The sequence below is a fragment of the Eptatretus burgeri genome, chromosome 7 (genome assembly GCF_056783735.1).
Source record: "Eptatretus burgeri isolate ZD-2024b chromosome 7, Ebu_testis_v1, whole genome shotgun sequence".
Lineage (NCBI taxonomy): Eukaryota > Metazoa > Chordata > Myxini > Myxiniformes > Myxinidae > Eptatretus > Eptatretus burgeri.
The window spans coordinates 33,511,696-33,525,612 of record NC_140967.1 but is presented as its reverse complement, the minus strand read 5'-3'; the positions used below and the strand labels follow the sequence as shown (position 1 = coordinate 33,525,612).

At 39.6% G+C, this 13,917-nt stretch overlaps 1 protein-coding gene across 1 annotated transcript; it reads right to left on the bottom strand.

Moving 5' to 3' along the window:
• Positions 1 to 4,401: 4,401 nt before the first annotated feature.
• On the bottom strand, positions 4,402 to 12,639 carry LOC147022987 (uncharacterized). Its single transcript, XM_085887992.1, has 7 exons — positions 12,488 to 12,639; positions 12,081 to 12,215; positions 9,663 to 9,881; positions 7,774 to 7,929; positions 5,692 to 5,719; positions 4,981 to 5,066; positions 4,402 to 4,830 (listed from the first exon to the last, which is right to left on the bottom strand). Exons 1-7 carry the CDS (start codon positions 12,546 to 12,548, stop codon positions 4,760 to 4,762), a joined length of 756 nt encoding a protein of 251 aa, XP_085744118.1. The 5' UTR covers positions 12,549 to 12,639; the 3' UTR covers positions 4,402 to 4,759.
• Between the last annotated feature and the right edge of the window lie 1,278 nt (positions 12,640 to 13,917).

Genomic DNA, 13,917 nt, shown 5'->3' with positions numbered 1-13,917 from the left:
GAAGAAGAAGAAGAAGAAGAAGAAGAAGAAGAAGAAGAAGAAGAAGAAAACGCAGGTTGGGCAGCCGAGTCTCTGCCCGTGAGGGCTCGTGGAGGAGTTGAGCGATCCCCGTGGGGCTACCTATTGGAGGTGCCATCTGCGGGGAAAGGGACTTGGGTGGAGGAGAGCCACCCGGTTCACATGATGTCGTGTCGAAAAGAGGGAGAGAGAGCATAAGTACTTGCTCCTCATCGTGTATCGTTTTGGCCAACCTGAGGCAACATACTGCTTCATGGTGTTGCAGGAATTGCTCTGGTCCTTTGGGTCGTGAAGTTTTCAGACACATCCAAAGAGAGGGGGAAGTGGGGTGCAGCACCATTCTCATGGCCTGCGGCTGAGATGAGGCTGCCAGAACGCCATCTCAAACAGGCCTGAATCCCCCCCTCCCCTTTTTATTTTACTTATTACTTTTCTTTATACCTTGGAAAATATTCCATTTGTTGTTTTGCTTCCCCTCCCCTCCATTGGGATTAGAATGGGATATCTGGAGGGAGCGGGGTGTTTAAATGTCTTGTCAGCTTTGTCTTGGTGCCTGTCTGTCTCCACTTCATTATTTCTTATCACCGCAAGTCGGCGGGATTTCCCATGCTATGTTTATTGCTTTGTTGTATATATACTCTTTTCTGATCATGTGAAATGATTTGCATTCATTCACTGTGTTTAAATTTGCATACATTTACTTACCTTTGAATTACATTCCTGGATTTGCATACATTTGCATGTTGTGTGTCAGTGAGCAGGGGTGTAAATTTGCGTCAACATTCGGATAATAACTCCACTCGGTCACATCTGACTGCTTATAAGGCACGAACTGCACCCAGGGAACGTGTTGACCCCCCGAGCACATCAACTAGCACCTCTGGAGCAATAGACTGCAACCCAAGCCCCTTACCAAGGTGCCAGGTCGAAACACTTGCATGAAGCAGTGTATACCCCCCTGTGGAGACTAACCCTCACTTACATTGGTGTTAGAATGGTTATTTGTTCAGAAGTTTTGGTACAGGATGTCATTCTGCAGTTAGTGCTGGGTGAAGAGAAGTTATTTTTATTTGCAAAGATGCAAAAGTGTATTGACGGGTTGGGAGTGTGGCTTATTGGAAGCAGGTTGTTGTGAATGGCACCCTGGGCATGCTGGCCCAGAATAAGCCAATGGAGGGGCGATCCAGATTTGTGGGCCTGGGTACCCAGAGAGAGGACCCGAGGTGCCACGTGCCAGGGAGTGCATGGGGGAGGGGGGAGGCAGAGGGGGCTCCCCCAGAATTCAGCTCGGAGTAGGTAAGCTCGGTGGCAGCCACTGTGGTTTGGGAGTGCCGTGCCAGATTTGGCAGGTGGGTAGGTCTGCAGATAGATATACACTGCCCAGCCACAATATTGTGGAGGCACAGATGGAAAATTTTAGGTCTGGGTTCAAATGTGATGCAGCACTAATGTGTGTCACGATGGGTAAATTGGTTGCACAGAACCTCTGTAGCGGGCTGTAATGATAAAAGAGAAATTAGTTTTGTGATGTTAGGATAGAGTAGTATGGGGATGCTCCCCCTTGGTACCATTGTTGGATGCCTCCAGCCGCTGGAGTAATAGAGTGGGGTAATTGGATTTTGTGTGGACCAATTTTGTCCCAAATTTGTAGTTTAGGAGAAGAACGCCCCCCCACCAAGTTACTCCGGCAGCGAGCTTTGTGACACACCACCTCATAATGTTTACCACCGTGTGTGTTTTGATTTTCCTCCTGGGAGATAGGAGAGCTAGAGTGATTAGTGGGCTTGGGAGGGATAGATTAGCTTGCAGGGTTTAGAGCGACAGGAGCCAGATTAGATAAAGCTGAGAGGGATTGAAGGGGTAGGGGTGGTGTAGAGGAATTAGTGGGGAAGATTTGTTAGGTTATGGCTGAAGCCGGCCACCTGATCTGCTGCCACCATATGTCCCTGATCCCCAACGACGAGAATGTATGCGAAAAGAGGTCGACCAGCAACACTTGCTGGCCCGGTTTGCCTTTGCCATGCTTTGGCTGTTGCCATGCCTGTTTTCCTGCTACCCTTGTCATGCCTCTCAAATGGCTGTCATCATTTGTTGTGGACCAAGGACCATTTTATGGCCATGCTGACCTGTTGTCAAGCACCCACTGAAGGACACTTTTTGAAGGCTGGCGTGATGGACCAGCGTGATGTCCAGCTATTGTATAGCAATTGACGCACCTGGTTATATATGTGTTTAGATGTCGAATTTAATTTAGAATTGTATGGACATGTGCATGGAATGAATGTGTGGAAATAGTTTCACAACGCATTTGTTTGCATTCTTTTTAGTGGGGACATCGATGCAACTTTTTTTGTACAAACAAATGTCGCACTGAAGGATCAAAATGGCCAGGTAGTTGTGTTCAAGCGAACTACACCTGACATGCACTGGAGCCAGCAGACTCGAGACAAGTCTGGTACGGAGGGTGGGGTTGTGTTGTGGTTTTGGAAGTCCCCAGGGAGTTGCATCCAACACAGAAAGGAACCCTGGAGTTTAGATATATCCGTAATATTTTGTTTAGTTAGATTACCTCTCCCCTCGCATCAGTGGAATGGGAAATGCGTTGCGTTTGTGTAGCAGGTTCCAAACCCCCTTTTGAAACTCTTCTTTTATTTCTCTCCCCAATCTCTGTTCTTCTTCGCACATCCTTTACAGTGATCCATACACACAAACACGTTTTACAAAACCAACATGACACCTACAAAACTCACATTACCAATCAGACCCATCATAACACTTGGGTGCCACTCGGTCCTGCACTGCGCTTGCATCGTAGCACTTGGGTGCCACTTGGTCCTGGGCGGTGCCTGCAGCATATTGCTTGGGTGCTGCTTGGTCCTGTGTGGCACCTGCAGCGAAGCGCTTGGGTGCTGCTTGGTCCTGTGTTATGCCTGTACTGAGGGACCATTGTCTCAGCCAATGAAGGTAGCAGGGCAACAGAAGTGTGTCAATTGAGAGGCATCATCCATGAGAACCCAGCAAGCACTCGGTCCATGCCTCTCCCAGGACTTTTATAAACTGCACATCTGAAAGGGAAGAGAGTAGAGAGGGAACTCTGAGAGCCAGATGGAGTCTGCGATCAGGGAGCCTTGCAAACATAAGCCTCTGCAAGGGCAGGATCCGCTTGGAGCTATCAAGCTGGTGCTGTGGGGCGAGTGGATAACCCGCAGAGTTCTTTCCCTGGACGTGCCGGAAAACACGCACTGGTTCACACTCTCTTTGTCTTACTTTACCTTTGCCTAATTGTTCATTTGGAATGCACAGAGTATCCAATCCAACAATTTCCTCCTTGACTCATTCAAAGCTGGGTTATTGATTCACATTCCCGATTTCCTTTTTTGCATTACGAAGCATCCACCCACATCTCTCCCCAATCATCACATCACACCCATCACCTTCTCCTCTCTTTCACCCCCCCTCCCCTTTCACATTAGGACCATCGTAAGCCTGTGGGCTTATGTTGGGTGAGTGAGAGGTCACCAATAAGCCCGTCATCTTCTCTCTGGCTGTCCCTCTTGTCTAATTTCCCAGAGTGACTGAGGCGACTATGTCTGTAGTCATAATAAGGTGACTGTCTCAGGAACTTGTGTGTTTCAGGATAGGACTTTATTTTGTGAACCTGGATCACTGTAAATCCGTGCCTGTTTATTAACTTGACCAATCATTTACAACCTGCCCGATTGTCTCTTTCTCCATTGGTTATACACTAGTGTGTAAATAGTATATGGGAGTTTTGGCTCGCTGTTTTGCTACGGTCAGAGACTAGTCGATGTCCCACTTACGGTTCCACTCAACTGTTCTTGATTTATCGGGGTAGGTGCATCAAAAGCACGGTTCCCTATCTGGGGGGGGGGATTAATTTGCCAGGAATGTAAATTGTGAATTGGATGCGAGGACCCTACCAAAATTAATGATCTTAGATACCATCTGTGGATGCTTAGCAACCCATCATTCCGCAGAGTTATCTGCGGCTCGTTGACTTCAGGGTTAAAGGTCAGGGTTAAAAGTCAGGGTTAAAAGGGTTAAAGTGGGTCCAAGAAGCCCCTTGTGGCCTGGCTCGCAAAACTGTAACAATATGCTGCTTATGAAATAGAATTTGGCATCAACATTATTCATGCCTGTTCTCTCATCATTTCCAAAGTGAATGTTGAGCTTTTCAAACACAGCGTGGGAAGCAGCTGCCTTAAACGGGAAACAGACAGGTGCACTGACAGACACCACTTTTCTAAGCCAAATAATCAGTAATGCTTCATCCCATAAAGGAAAAAGTTTGACATTGCACATTCACTTCCTCTGTGAGTAAACCTCATATTTCTTTATTACAGAGATGACCAATACAGCAGAAAATGAACATGACTTTTATTTTTGTTATCAATTAAATGACAAAAAAAAAACAAAAGGAAAGGGTTGACAGTGAAATGACAAAACGATCAACAATGAATCAGACAAACTGAATAAACGATTTAATTTCATTGGACATACAGCTGTACCAAAGTTGCTTCACATTCTTGTACATAATGAAAGCATGTTTGGTGCATTACAAACAGTCATATGGTAACCCTAAATAGAGATAGAGATAGAGATGGAGATGACAATAAGAAACACCAAAAAGAAGGTTATGTTCTATTACAGTGGCGGCAATGCAGCAATACAAGCACAACCTAATATGTTAATTATTGGATTTTGTTGACTTTTTCTTCGATTAAACAATATTATCAACCCGAGGACGTGGGCAAGATGGCTTTGTCTTCGCCAGGGTTTGGGGATCAATCACTGCAAAATAAACAAAATATACAAGTGTTAGTAAAGAAATCCATAAATCATAATCAAAGCTATTTGTGGTTTCCCATCCACATATCAAGCAAAATGTGTGTAATATTATCAGAGTGCAGTGGCTGCCATTTTGTGTATACAGAGACGTACAAATTTCAGTCCCTTCTGTATTTTCTTCATTCAATGAATGCAGTTTTAATGAAGTCTTGTCCATTTTACGAATGATCTTTCGCCTCCTGAAAGAAAAATACAACATTAATATTTAATATTTGGGGTCATATGCAAGGTGGGGATGGGGGAAGGGGAGTTTCGACTGCTGCATTAATCACGATGAGAAGAACCAAGTGGATGGTGGGAAGTTAAGGAGTAGCATATGTACAAATCCCAATCATTAAGCTGTTCGATATTAACAGTTGCTTTTAATTTCTACTCTTATTTGTCTCCTTTTTTTCAGATACCTTTAAAAAAAAAACAATTCTCAATTTTCATAATTTTGTAAGCCTGATACCCTGTACAGCAAGACCTGTGCGAACACAATGTGTTTTCAATGACAGAGTGAAATGTTAATGTTTTGAGGCTGTATGCATCCCTTAGAATAATATCCTCGTCGGTGTCAATTTTCTATCGAGGCAACTTGTCAGAGAACTCGAGGGCATAGTATATCTTTGTTTACAAGGAAGTATAAATTCAATTTGAGAGGTAGTACATTTCTTTGCTGTACAGCTCAAACCTGTGTTTGACAGCTCATAGGCATGTACACATATCTCTTGGCTATCCTGCCAGTCTTAGAGTTACATGAGATATGTGATCAAACCTTCAGTTGCTTTTGCTTTGACAAAATCAGAGAAAAATCACACTTGCCTCCTTAGCTTTGCCTTCATTGTATTTCCTGTTCAAAAACACAGAGAAAAGGAAAGTTTAGAATTGCATTTAAAAAGAACAAAGGAACTTGATATGATTTACCCACAATCTAAACATGTAATGGAGGGAATAAAACAATAAATTGTTATACTTGGATTGTAATCACTGGTCTGATGACATTGAATTAAATTCACTGAAAATATTTCGCTCGATTCAATAAAATATTTTATGATGTACCAAACTTTCATATCATTGATGCTGCCAAAACAGTTTCTTAGCAAGGGTTATATTGGGTGGTTTCCCATTGCCTTTCCAGCATTGTTTGTCCATGCTCTATCCTCTTAAATGCAAAGTGTCAAGTTAGGAAGTAGGATGTGGCATTTTTATAGTCTTTGGTATGACTCAGTTAGGATTTGAACCAACAACCTTGCTGAATAAGAGTGGACACTAGCCATTATGCCACCAACTCTGGTTCAATAGAATAGAGTTTGATAGGATAAAGATTGAAATATAATGCATATGCCATGTTTCTTTTGTTCCTTGCTTTTACACATCATGCCTGTTCTTCCCTCTTTGATAATAATAATATGACATACTGTATATATATATATATATATATATATATATATATATATATATATATATATATATATATATATATATATATATATACAGAAGATGACAATTCATCCTCAGTTGATATCGACACTAAAATGTACTTGTATTGACATACAAAACAGTGATAAAATCAGAAAGTTTTGTGTATGTAGAACTCAAATAGAAGCAAGACAGTATAACTTGAAGTTAATGAAAAGGAAAGCAGGAACACAAATGTCTTGGACTTTTTCTCTGAGGGTTTATGTAGAACAGCTTGCCAGGAAGGGTAATGGAAGTGGATTTATACAAAATATCAGTGGATTTATACAATAAGGATTTATACAATAAGTTGTCAGTGGATTTATAAGTGAAATATCAGTGGATTTATACAATAAGGATTTATACAACAAGTTATATCAGTGGATTTATAAGTGAAATATCAGTGGATTTATACAATAAGGATTTATACAATAAGTTATATCAGTGGATTTATAAGTGAAATATCAGTGGATTTATACAATAAGGATTTATACAATAAGTTATATCAGTGGATTTATAAGTGAAATATCAGTGGATTTATACAATAAGTTATATCAGTGGATTTATAAGTGAAATATCAGTGGATTTATACAATAAGGATTTTTACAATAAGTTATATCAGTGGATTTATAAGTGAAATATCAGTGGATTTATACAATAAGGATTTATACAATAAGTTGTAGCAGTGGATTTATAAGTGAAATATCAGTGGATTTATACAATAAGGATTTATACAATAAGTTATATCAGTCGATTTATAAGTGAAATATTAGTGGATTTATACAATAAGGATTTATACAATAAGTTATATCAGTGGATTTATAAGTGAAATTTCAGTGGATTTATACAATAAGGATTTATACAATAAGTTATATCAGTGGATTTATAGGTGAAATATCAGTGGATTTATACAAAAATAAATTGGATAAATACCTAACGGTAGAAAAAAAAAGATACTGTACCTATCGGGAGTAAGGTATTTGTGTGTTTGTGCTTATCTGTGCTTGTACACATACAGTAATTGTGTTCCATCTATTCCTTCCACTATATGCTCTCCTTCACTTTCTACCCCCCACTTTTTATGACAGTATTTGCATTTTTCTTCATTCCTTTGCACGCGTGCATTGTCCTCTCCCACCCACCCCATTTCCATCCTTAATTTAGAAATTCTCAAATGGTTGTCTGCTTGTCCATCTGTACATTGTTGGCTGTTGTCATCCTCCTTTACATTGGCTGGTTGTTATCTGACGTGTGATGTGTGTGTTTTGTGTCAAATGGTGATGTCGAGTGAGGACTGTTTGTGCAGAATTGTCTTTTCATGCATCAACGTTTCTTTGTGTATATAGGAAGTAATATAGAGGCAAAAGAATCACAGTAGAAAGGTGTTAATATAGCTTGGTGAAAAAATATATATTTGGAAAAAATGGGTTGTCAATTAATACGTACGTGATAACATTTGTGGAATACGTGGAGGACAGATGATTGAACCAACCAACGGGAAAAGCAGAGAGAGTGTAGGGAGAGTTGCACCGGCTCCCACAAAGAAGAGGAAGTCCTCGCAGGACTCGTACACACTGAGGCAGCCACAATCATCAACGTGCTCTGGGGTTGTGAATCAGAGTTACTCCATAGCACTGTGAACAGGTGAACCAGTTCAATCTGCCTGAGTTTCCAGTAACTATTAACAAAATTTCCTCCCCTAGCTTTCACAATTATTCCCATTGTTTAAGATTATAGTTGCACAACCCACTCTAGGAGCTTTTCTTCTGAAAATTTGTGATGTACCAAAACTCCTGTGAAACCTTCCTGTTTAATTTGTGTGTAAGTTGGGAGGGACCTATATAATAATCAGCACAGAGTAGAGGCAGGAGCTGGAGATGGAAAAACATGAGCAAAACTTGGAGAGGTGGAGCACTGAGGGCAAGCTGGGCCATTACATTGAAACCAGCTTTCACTCTCTTACCCTAATGCAAGTGGTACAGCAGGGACCGAAGACCAAATTGAATATAAAATGAGCTAACAACACAAATGATTGAACATACCTGAATTTTATAAACCCAAATGGGAACATTATTCAGCACTCGCATTTGTGCAAACCAAACAACTTCTTATCGGATCAATATCAAATGAACGCTATTCAATCAAACACACCAAATTACATGAACATAAATGCTAAGCAATTTATCTAGTTCGAATTAAATAAAGTAATACATTGAAAAGGGCTGTTAAAACCATTTGGGTCATTGGGTAGTTGTATCAATCAATGGCTTTGAATAGTGCAAACCAAACTTGAAAAGGCAATTAGAGAATGCAGACCCTCACCAGGTCTTGTTTTGTGTGGTCATTGTGAGTTGTTTGTATGCTGTTTTGTTATGTAATTAATAATAGATGTAATTTTTACGTTCGCATGTGGAATTGTATGTAATTAATGCATTCCAATATGTAAATGGTATGTAATGAATATATGTACTCATGTTCCAATTGTACATATTTAATAGACATACATTTTTCCAATAGTATGTAATCTATTAATTATTTCAAAATTGTTAAAACATTTCAAAAGGATGTAATTAACACATACACCTGTCCCAATGGTACATAATTAATAGATATAATCACGTTCTGTGTGGACAAACAGACAAACAAACGGACTCCAAATACAACACCCTCTCTTTTGGTGAGGGGCAAAATTGTACAAGAAATGGAAAAATGCCCCATGAGACATTTGTTAAACCCCTAACATGATCGTCAGTTCTGCCAAAACAGTTTCTTTCATAAAGCTTACAATTCTTCATAAGTCACCACTCGAACGCAGGATACTTGACTAAATGGCAAGAATTTGAAATCTGATCATGGTGCCGGCAATAGCATGCCTACTCTTCATAAAGGACACAGTGAGATCTTTAACATCCACCAAGTAATGCTGGTAGATGGGATGCCCAGTTTAACGTCCATCCGAGGGACGGCAAACACATTCATGAATCGCTCCATCTGTGATACATTGGGATGACAATCTCAAACCCAGGCTAGATTGCTTCGAGGTGAGTGTGCATACTTCTTGGCCATCCGGCTAGCCCCAGGAATGCCAAAAAAAGGATAATCGATTAATTAATGGAGATCACCGAAATTCGAAAAGATCTGAGGTGGGAACGAGAGATTGCACGAGGTGATGATTGACGGTACATTAAAAAAAAACACTGGAACACCATATGCAACAGACACACAGTGTCAATGTGTGTGTATATATATATATATTAAAATAGTACAATTCTGTTTCGGGCAATATCCAAGACTGAAATTCTATTTCATTGTGCATAATTGAGATTTGTACATACCCGGAACAAGAACTTCAATACTTGCTATGACTTTCTTTTCTGCATCGTTCTCAACGCTGCAAATGTATGTCCCAGAATCTTTGATTGTTGGATTGTAGAGAGATATTGACAGGTTCCCTTTCTTCAATTGCTCTTCTGTGATATCATAGTGATCTTCATCCATCTTCGCAATAGCGAACTTATTCATTTGTATCACTTCTATGATGGTTACGTTTTTTTCTTCAACATGAAGGGGAGGTTGGGAGGGGAGAAGGGGGAAGTTTTACTCAATTTTATTTCAGTTCATTGGGATGAATTGTACATTTGTGAGATGTTTTAAGTTAGTAAAGTTCATTGCCCTCACCTCTGTTGTTTCGTTTTAAAATAAAGGTTAAATGACATTGTATCAATAATTATAGAGGATAGGCAGCAGGATCGGTTTCAATATTACAGCAAGGCATCTACAATATTGTGGGTTCAATTACAAATGATCATAGAGGTTTCAAAGGCTTCCAGAAACAACTCTTCTTTTTATAAATGTTTTTAAATTCAGGAATTGATGCTGATGGAAGAGCAGAACAACAGGTGACAATGGATCAAAAGACAAAATTGGGCAAAGGAAAAACAGTGAGATGACATTAAACGTGTGCACCACAACACAAGTAGAGGAAATGTCAGAGAACGCTGAGAACAGGGTCTTGGCCAGTGTAATAAAGCTCAGTGGTGGATGTGTAAGAGTCGAGCCGGTGGTGGGCAAGCAGACCGGAAATCCTGTTGGGAAGAACTCGAGACGATGGAGAATGGGGGTATGAAATAATGGAGGTGAGCATTCAGTTTAGACTTGTGGAGGACAACAAGTAAATGGTTTCCAGCAGATCACTGGAGGTGCAGGAGCTGGGTAGATCAGTAAGAGGGCAGGAGGAACATTCCAGGAGTCTCACTCTTGTAGAGAGAGAAAAAAAACTAGAAGTGGTTAAAAAACTATAAGGGCACTAACCTTGCTACAGTGAGCAAGAAGCTGACCACATAACATTTCTTTATTACAAGGGTCCGTGGAAGAGTGAGATGATTGAGGGTATGAACTGACAGTGTGGCAGTGGGGCAACAGTTGAACACAATAAGCAAGGGAATTAATGAATGGACAGGAAAAGAGGAGGAAAAAACATACACCAACCTGCAAGTAAGAAGGTTAGGCTATCATGAGCAATGTGAATAAAAGGTTAAAAAAAACTTCACAGAGTTCACCCTTCATGGAAGGTTTGAGAGGGAGGGAGCGAGAGAGAGGGAGGGAGAGAGCGAGAGAGAGGGAGAGAGCAAGAGAGAGTGTGATGTATTTTTCTGCATAGTGTGGAGTCCTTGGGAAAATTGTAAGGTTTATTTTCAAGAGAGTCAGACAGATCATGATGTAGATTAAGAATAACATAGGTCTAAAGATGCTGCCTTGTAGAACCCCAGCCTAAACGGAGATATGATAGACACCATCTGTAAGACATTACACCATCTTACATCTGGTGTAAGAAAGGACACCATCAACAGTCACCTGCTATTTCCGCTCATTGAGGAAATCAGACAAACATTTGAGCAGGGGACCCTGCATACCAAATCAAGACTATTTAGAGATCAAGGTGGGATACCAGATAGTAACAAGGGCTCAAGAGATATCCAAAGAGATAGCCATAACCTTTTGTGTGTGGTTCAGGATGTTGATTAACTACTGTCAGAAGGAGTGGCATATCCATGGTGGAATGGCTAGGCCAGAAGCCAAACTAGTCATTAGAAATTAGTGAATTAGAAAATATATAGTGTTCGAGTTTTGCTGAAATGATGGATTACATTAGTTTGCTTGAATGATGTACATTACTTTGATAAATTCCATGACTTTTTATTTTGATGGGGAGAATGCTGACTGGTCCATAGTTAAGATGGTCCATTTGAAATCATTCTTATGAATTGAGATAATGCTCCATTAATTGTTCATGAAGCAATCAAATGGCTCTTTTAAAATAGCAGAAACAGGAGTAGACTAGAACTGCACTTGGTAGAGTGCATACCACTGCCAGGTTGAACAGTTTATGTTTTGTATCCCACTGAAAGGTCAGATCTGCATCCGGATCTTTGCCAAAATTGAAATAGCTTGTCCTAATCACATACTCAACTCATCCACCAATGTTCATACGAATCCGTCCACAACTTTTTGAGATTTCGTGATATATACCGTTTTGGCTCGAACTCTTAATGGTAAATAATCACTTTAAAAAATTCATATGTTTATGACGTACGAAATATTATGTTTATGTTAAATGCAGTTGTTTTAACAGAAATATTATGTTTATGATAGTTAAGTAATATAAAACTTCTAATGATCACTATATTATAACTTTACCATAGTATCTGGAAAAATTAAATCTCCATATTGTTTGATAAAACGGTTAATCCCACCTTCTTCATTGATGAAATAGAAGAACTTCCATAATAACTTGTTGTTGACATCGCTTTTCCAGGGCTCACTGAAACATGGTAACATAATCTTGTCTTGTAGCTTACTGGCCACAATATGAGACCCTGTAACCTGAGCTGCAGGGACACACAACATCAGTTATTCAACCACTTTATCAAGCACATGTATCTTTAACTAGCTTCACTCCAATGGTTGATTTTATCTCCACCTGTTGATCTATTAAATATGAACAATTTCACCCAATCAATAAAACCATAAATTACATCAATCTCTGAAAGTATACAAAACAGATGAGCTTTGTCCCACCATTCAAATAACTTTGTTCTAGTTAAGGAAGTTTTAAGTAATTATGTAAACCGTTATAACCCTCAAGTTTAAAGTTACTTACACTGCGCACTGTGTAAGATAATGGCTGAAAAAGCCACAAGAAGATACAGCAAAGCCATCATGGCACGATTCAGGTCTGACAAACCTGGAATGTTTTTAAAGGGTGATAAAATGACTATATCCCAACTAGGCACCGCCTACTCATTAACATATCAACAACTCTATGATCACGTGATAATTCAAGCACCAACGACTCATCAGCATGTTTGGTGATGTCCCCATATATCTTTTTTTCTTTATAAAATAAAAACATACTCTAGAAAATATCTAGTAGATTGCTCGTTTTGAGACGATTGCATTCTTAGTCATGGCAGTGACTTAGTTAACTATATTTAATTTAATCACTCATATTGTGAGATCATCACACATGCACTTATACACTGGATAGATTAATGAGGTTTAAAGGGGCCGACCAGCACAATGAATTTGGAGCTTGTTTATGATACCTGCTCTAAAGTTGTCACATGTCGTTGGATCTCTACCGTGCATAATCTAGAAGAAAAAGTAACATCAACCACACTGCGAATACTACTGGCATGAAAATGGACTAATGGTCTTTGTGTATACAAGGAATCAAACACGAGACCACACAGCGAAAGCACATCGCTATGTGACCTCTGCTCCAGCTCTCCAACTAATATTATATCAAAATAAATATTGCAGAGGAAATGGCACAAAATATAAATATAAAACAAAGACTAAAATAAGTTATTGACCGATTGTCGTGATGAACCTCACTCTTGTTAACGAGTTTCATCTGTGGGTTAGTGGTGTGGGAGAGAGACATTAATTTAATTAAAGCAAAATGATGAAGATTCATTTTACTGGCCCCATGAGATCCACACATACATTTCCTCTGCCTCCTGCTCCTCTTCCACCCACTTTCCCTCCTCCTGCCCATTTTACTTGTCATTGGATTATGGTTTGGCCTTCAGGGTAAATATTGTCCTCAGAGCAAAACAAAGTGTCCCTGGAAACAGATGGTTGATAAATTGAGGAACTGGTTCAGCAGAATTTTTTGAGAGAGTTGTGTGCTCATTCCATGATTACTGCTTTTATCTTTGGTGGCATTTTCTGCAAATTAGAATATATATATATATATATATATATATATATATATATATATATATATATATATATATATATTAGCAGATAATAATCAGTAGTTAACAAGGGGTTCTTGTTACATACAGTACTCTTTGGCAAAACACTTTAGAACCAGAAATTACTGTTACATCAATTTAGTTACTAATTTAGATTCAGCAAAGATTGGACTGTACTTCAAATTCCCCTTCTCTACCCATATCATTTCACCTGAAGGGGGGAGGGGGTGGTGGTGTGTGGGGGGAGGGGGGAGTGCTCATGTTTAATGTATCACAAATCCTGAGAAATATTTTTTCTGTGCTATAACAATGAAATTCTCTGGCATGT

Coding starts and splice junctions, on each gene's coding strand:
- LOC147022987 (XM_085887992.1), bottom strand. CDS start 12,548: ATGATGGCTTTGCTGTATCTTCTTGTGGCTTTTTCAGCCATTATCTTA. Junction 12,216..12,487: donor TATCTTACACAGTGCGCAGT/GTAAGTAACTTT, acceptor GTGTCCCTGCAG/CTCAGGTTACAGGGTCTCAT. Junction 7,930..9,662: donor TATTGAAGTTCTTGTTCCGG/GTATGTACAAAT, acceptor TCACAACCCCAG/AGCACGTTGATGATTGTGGC.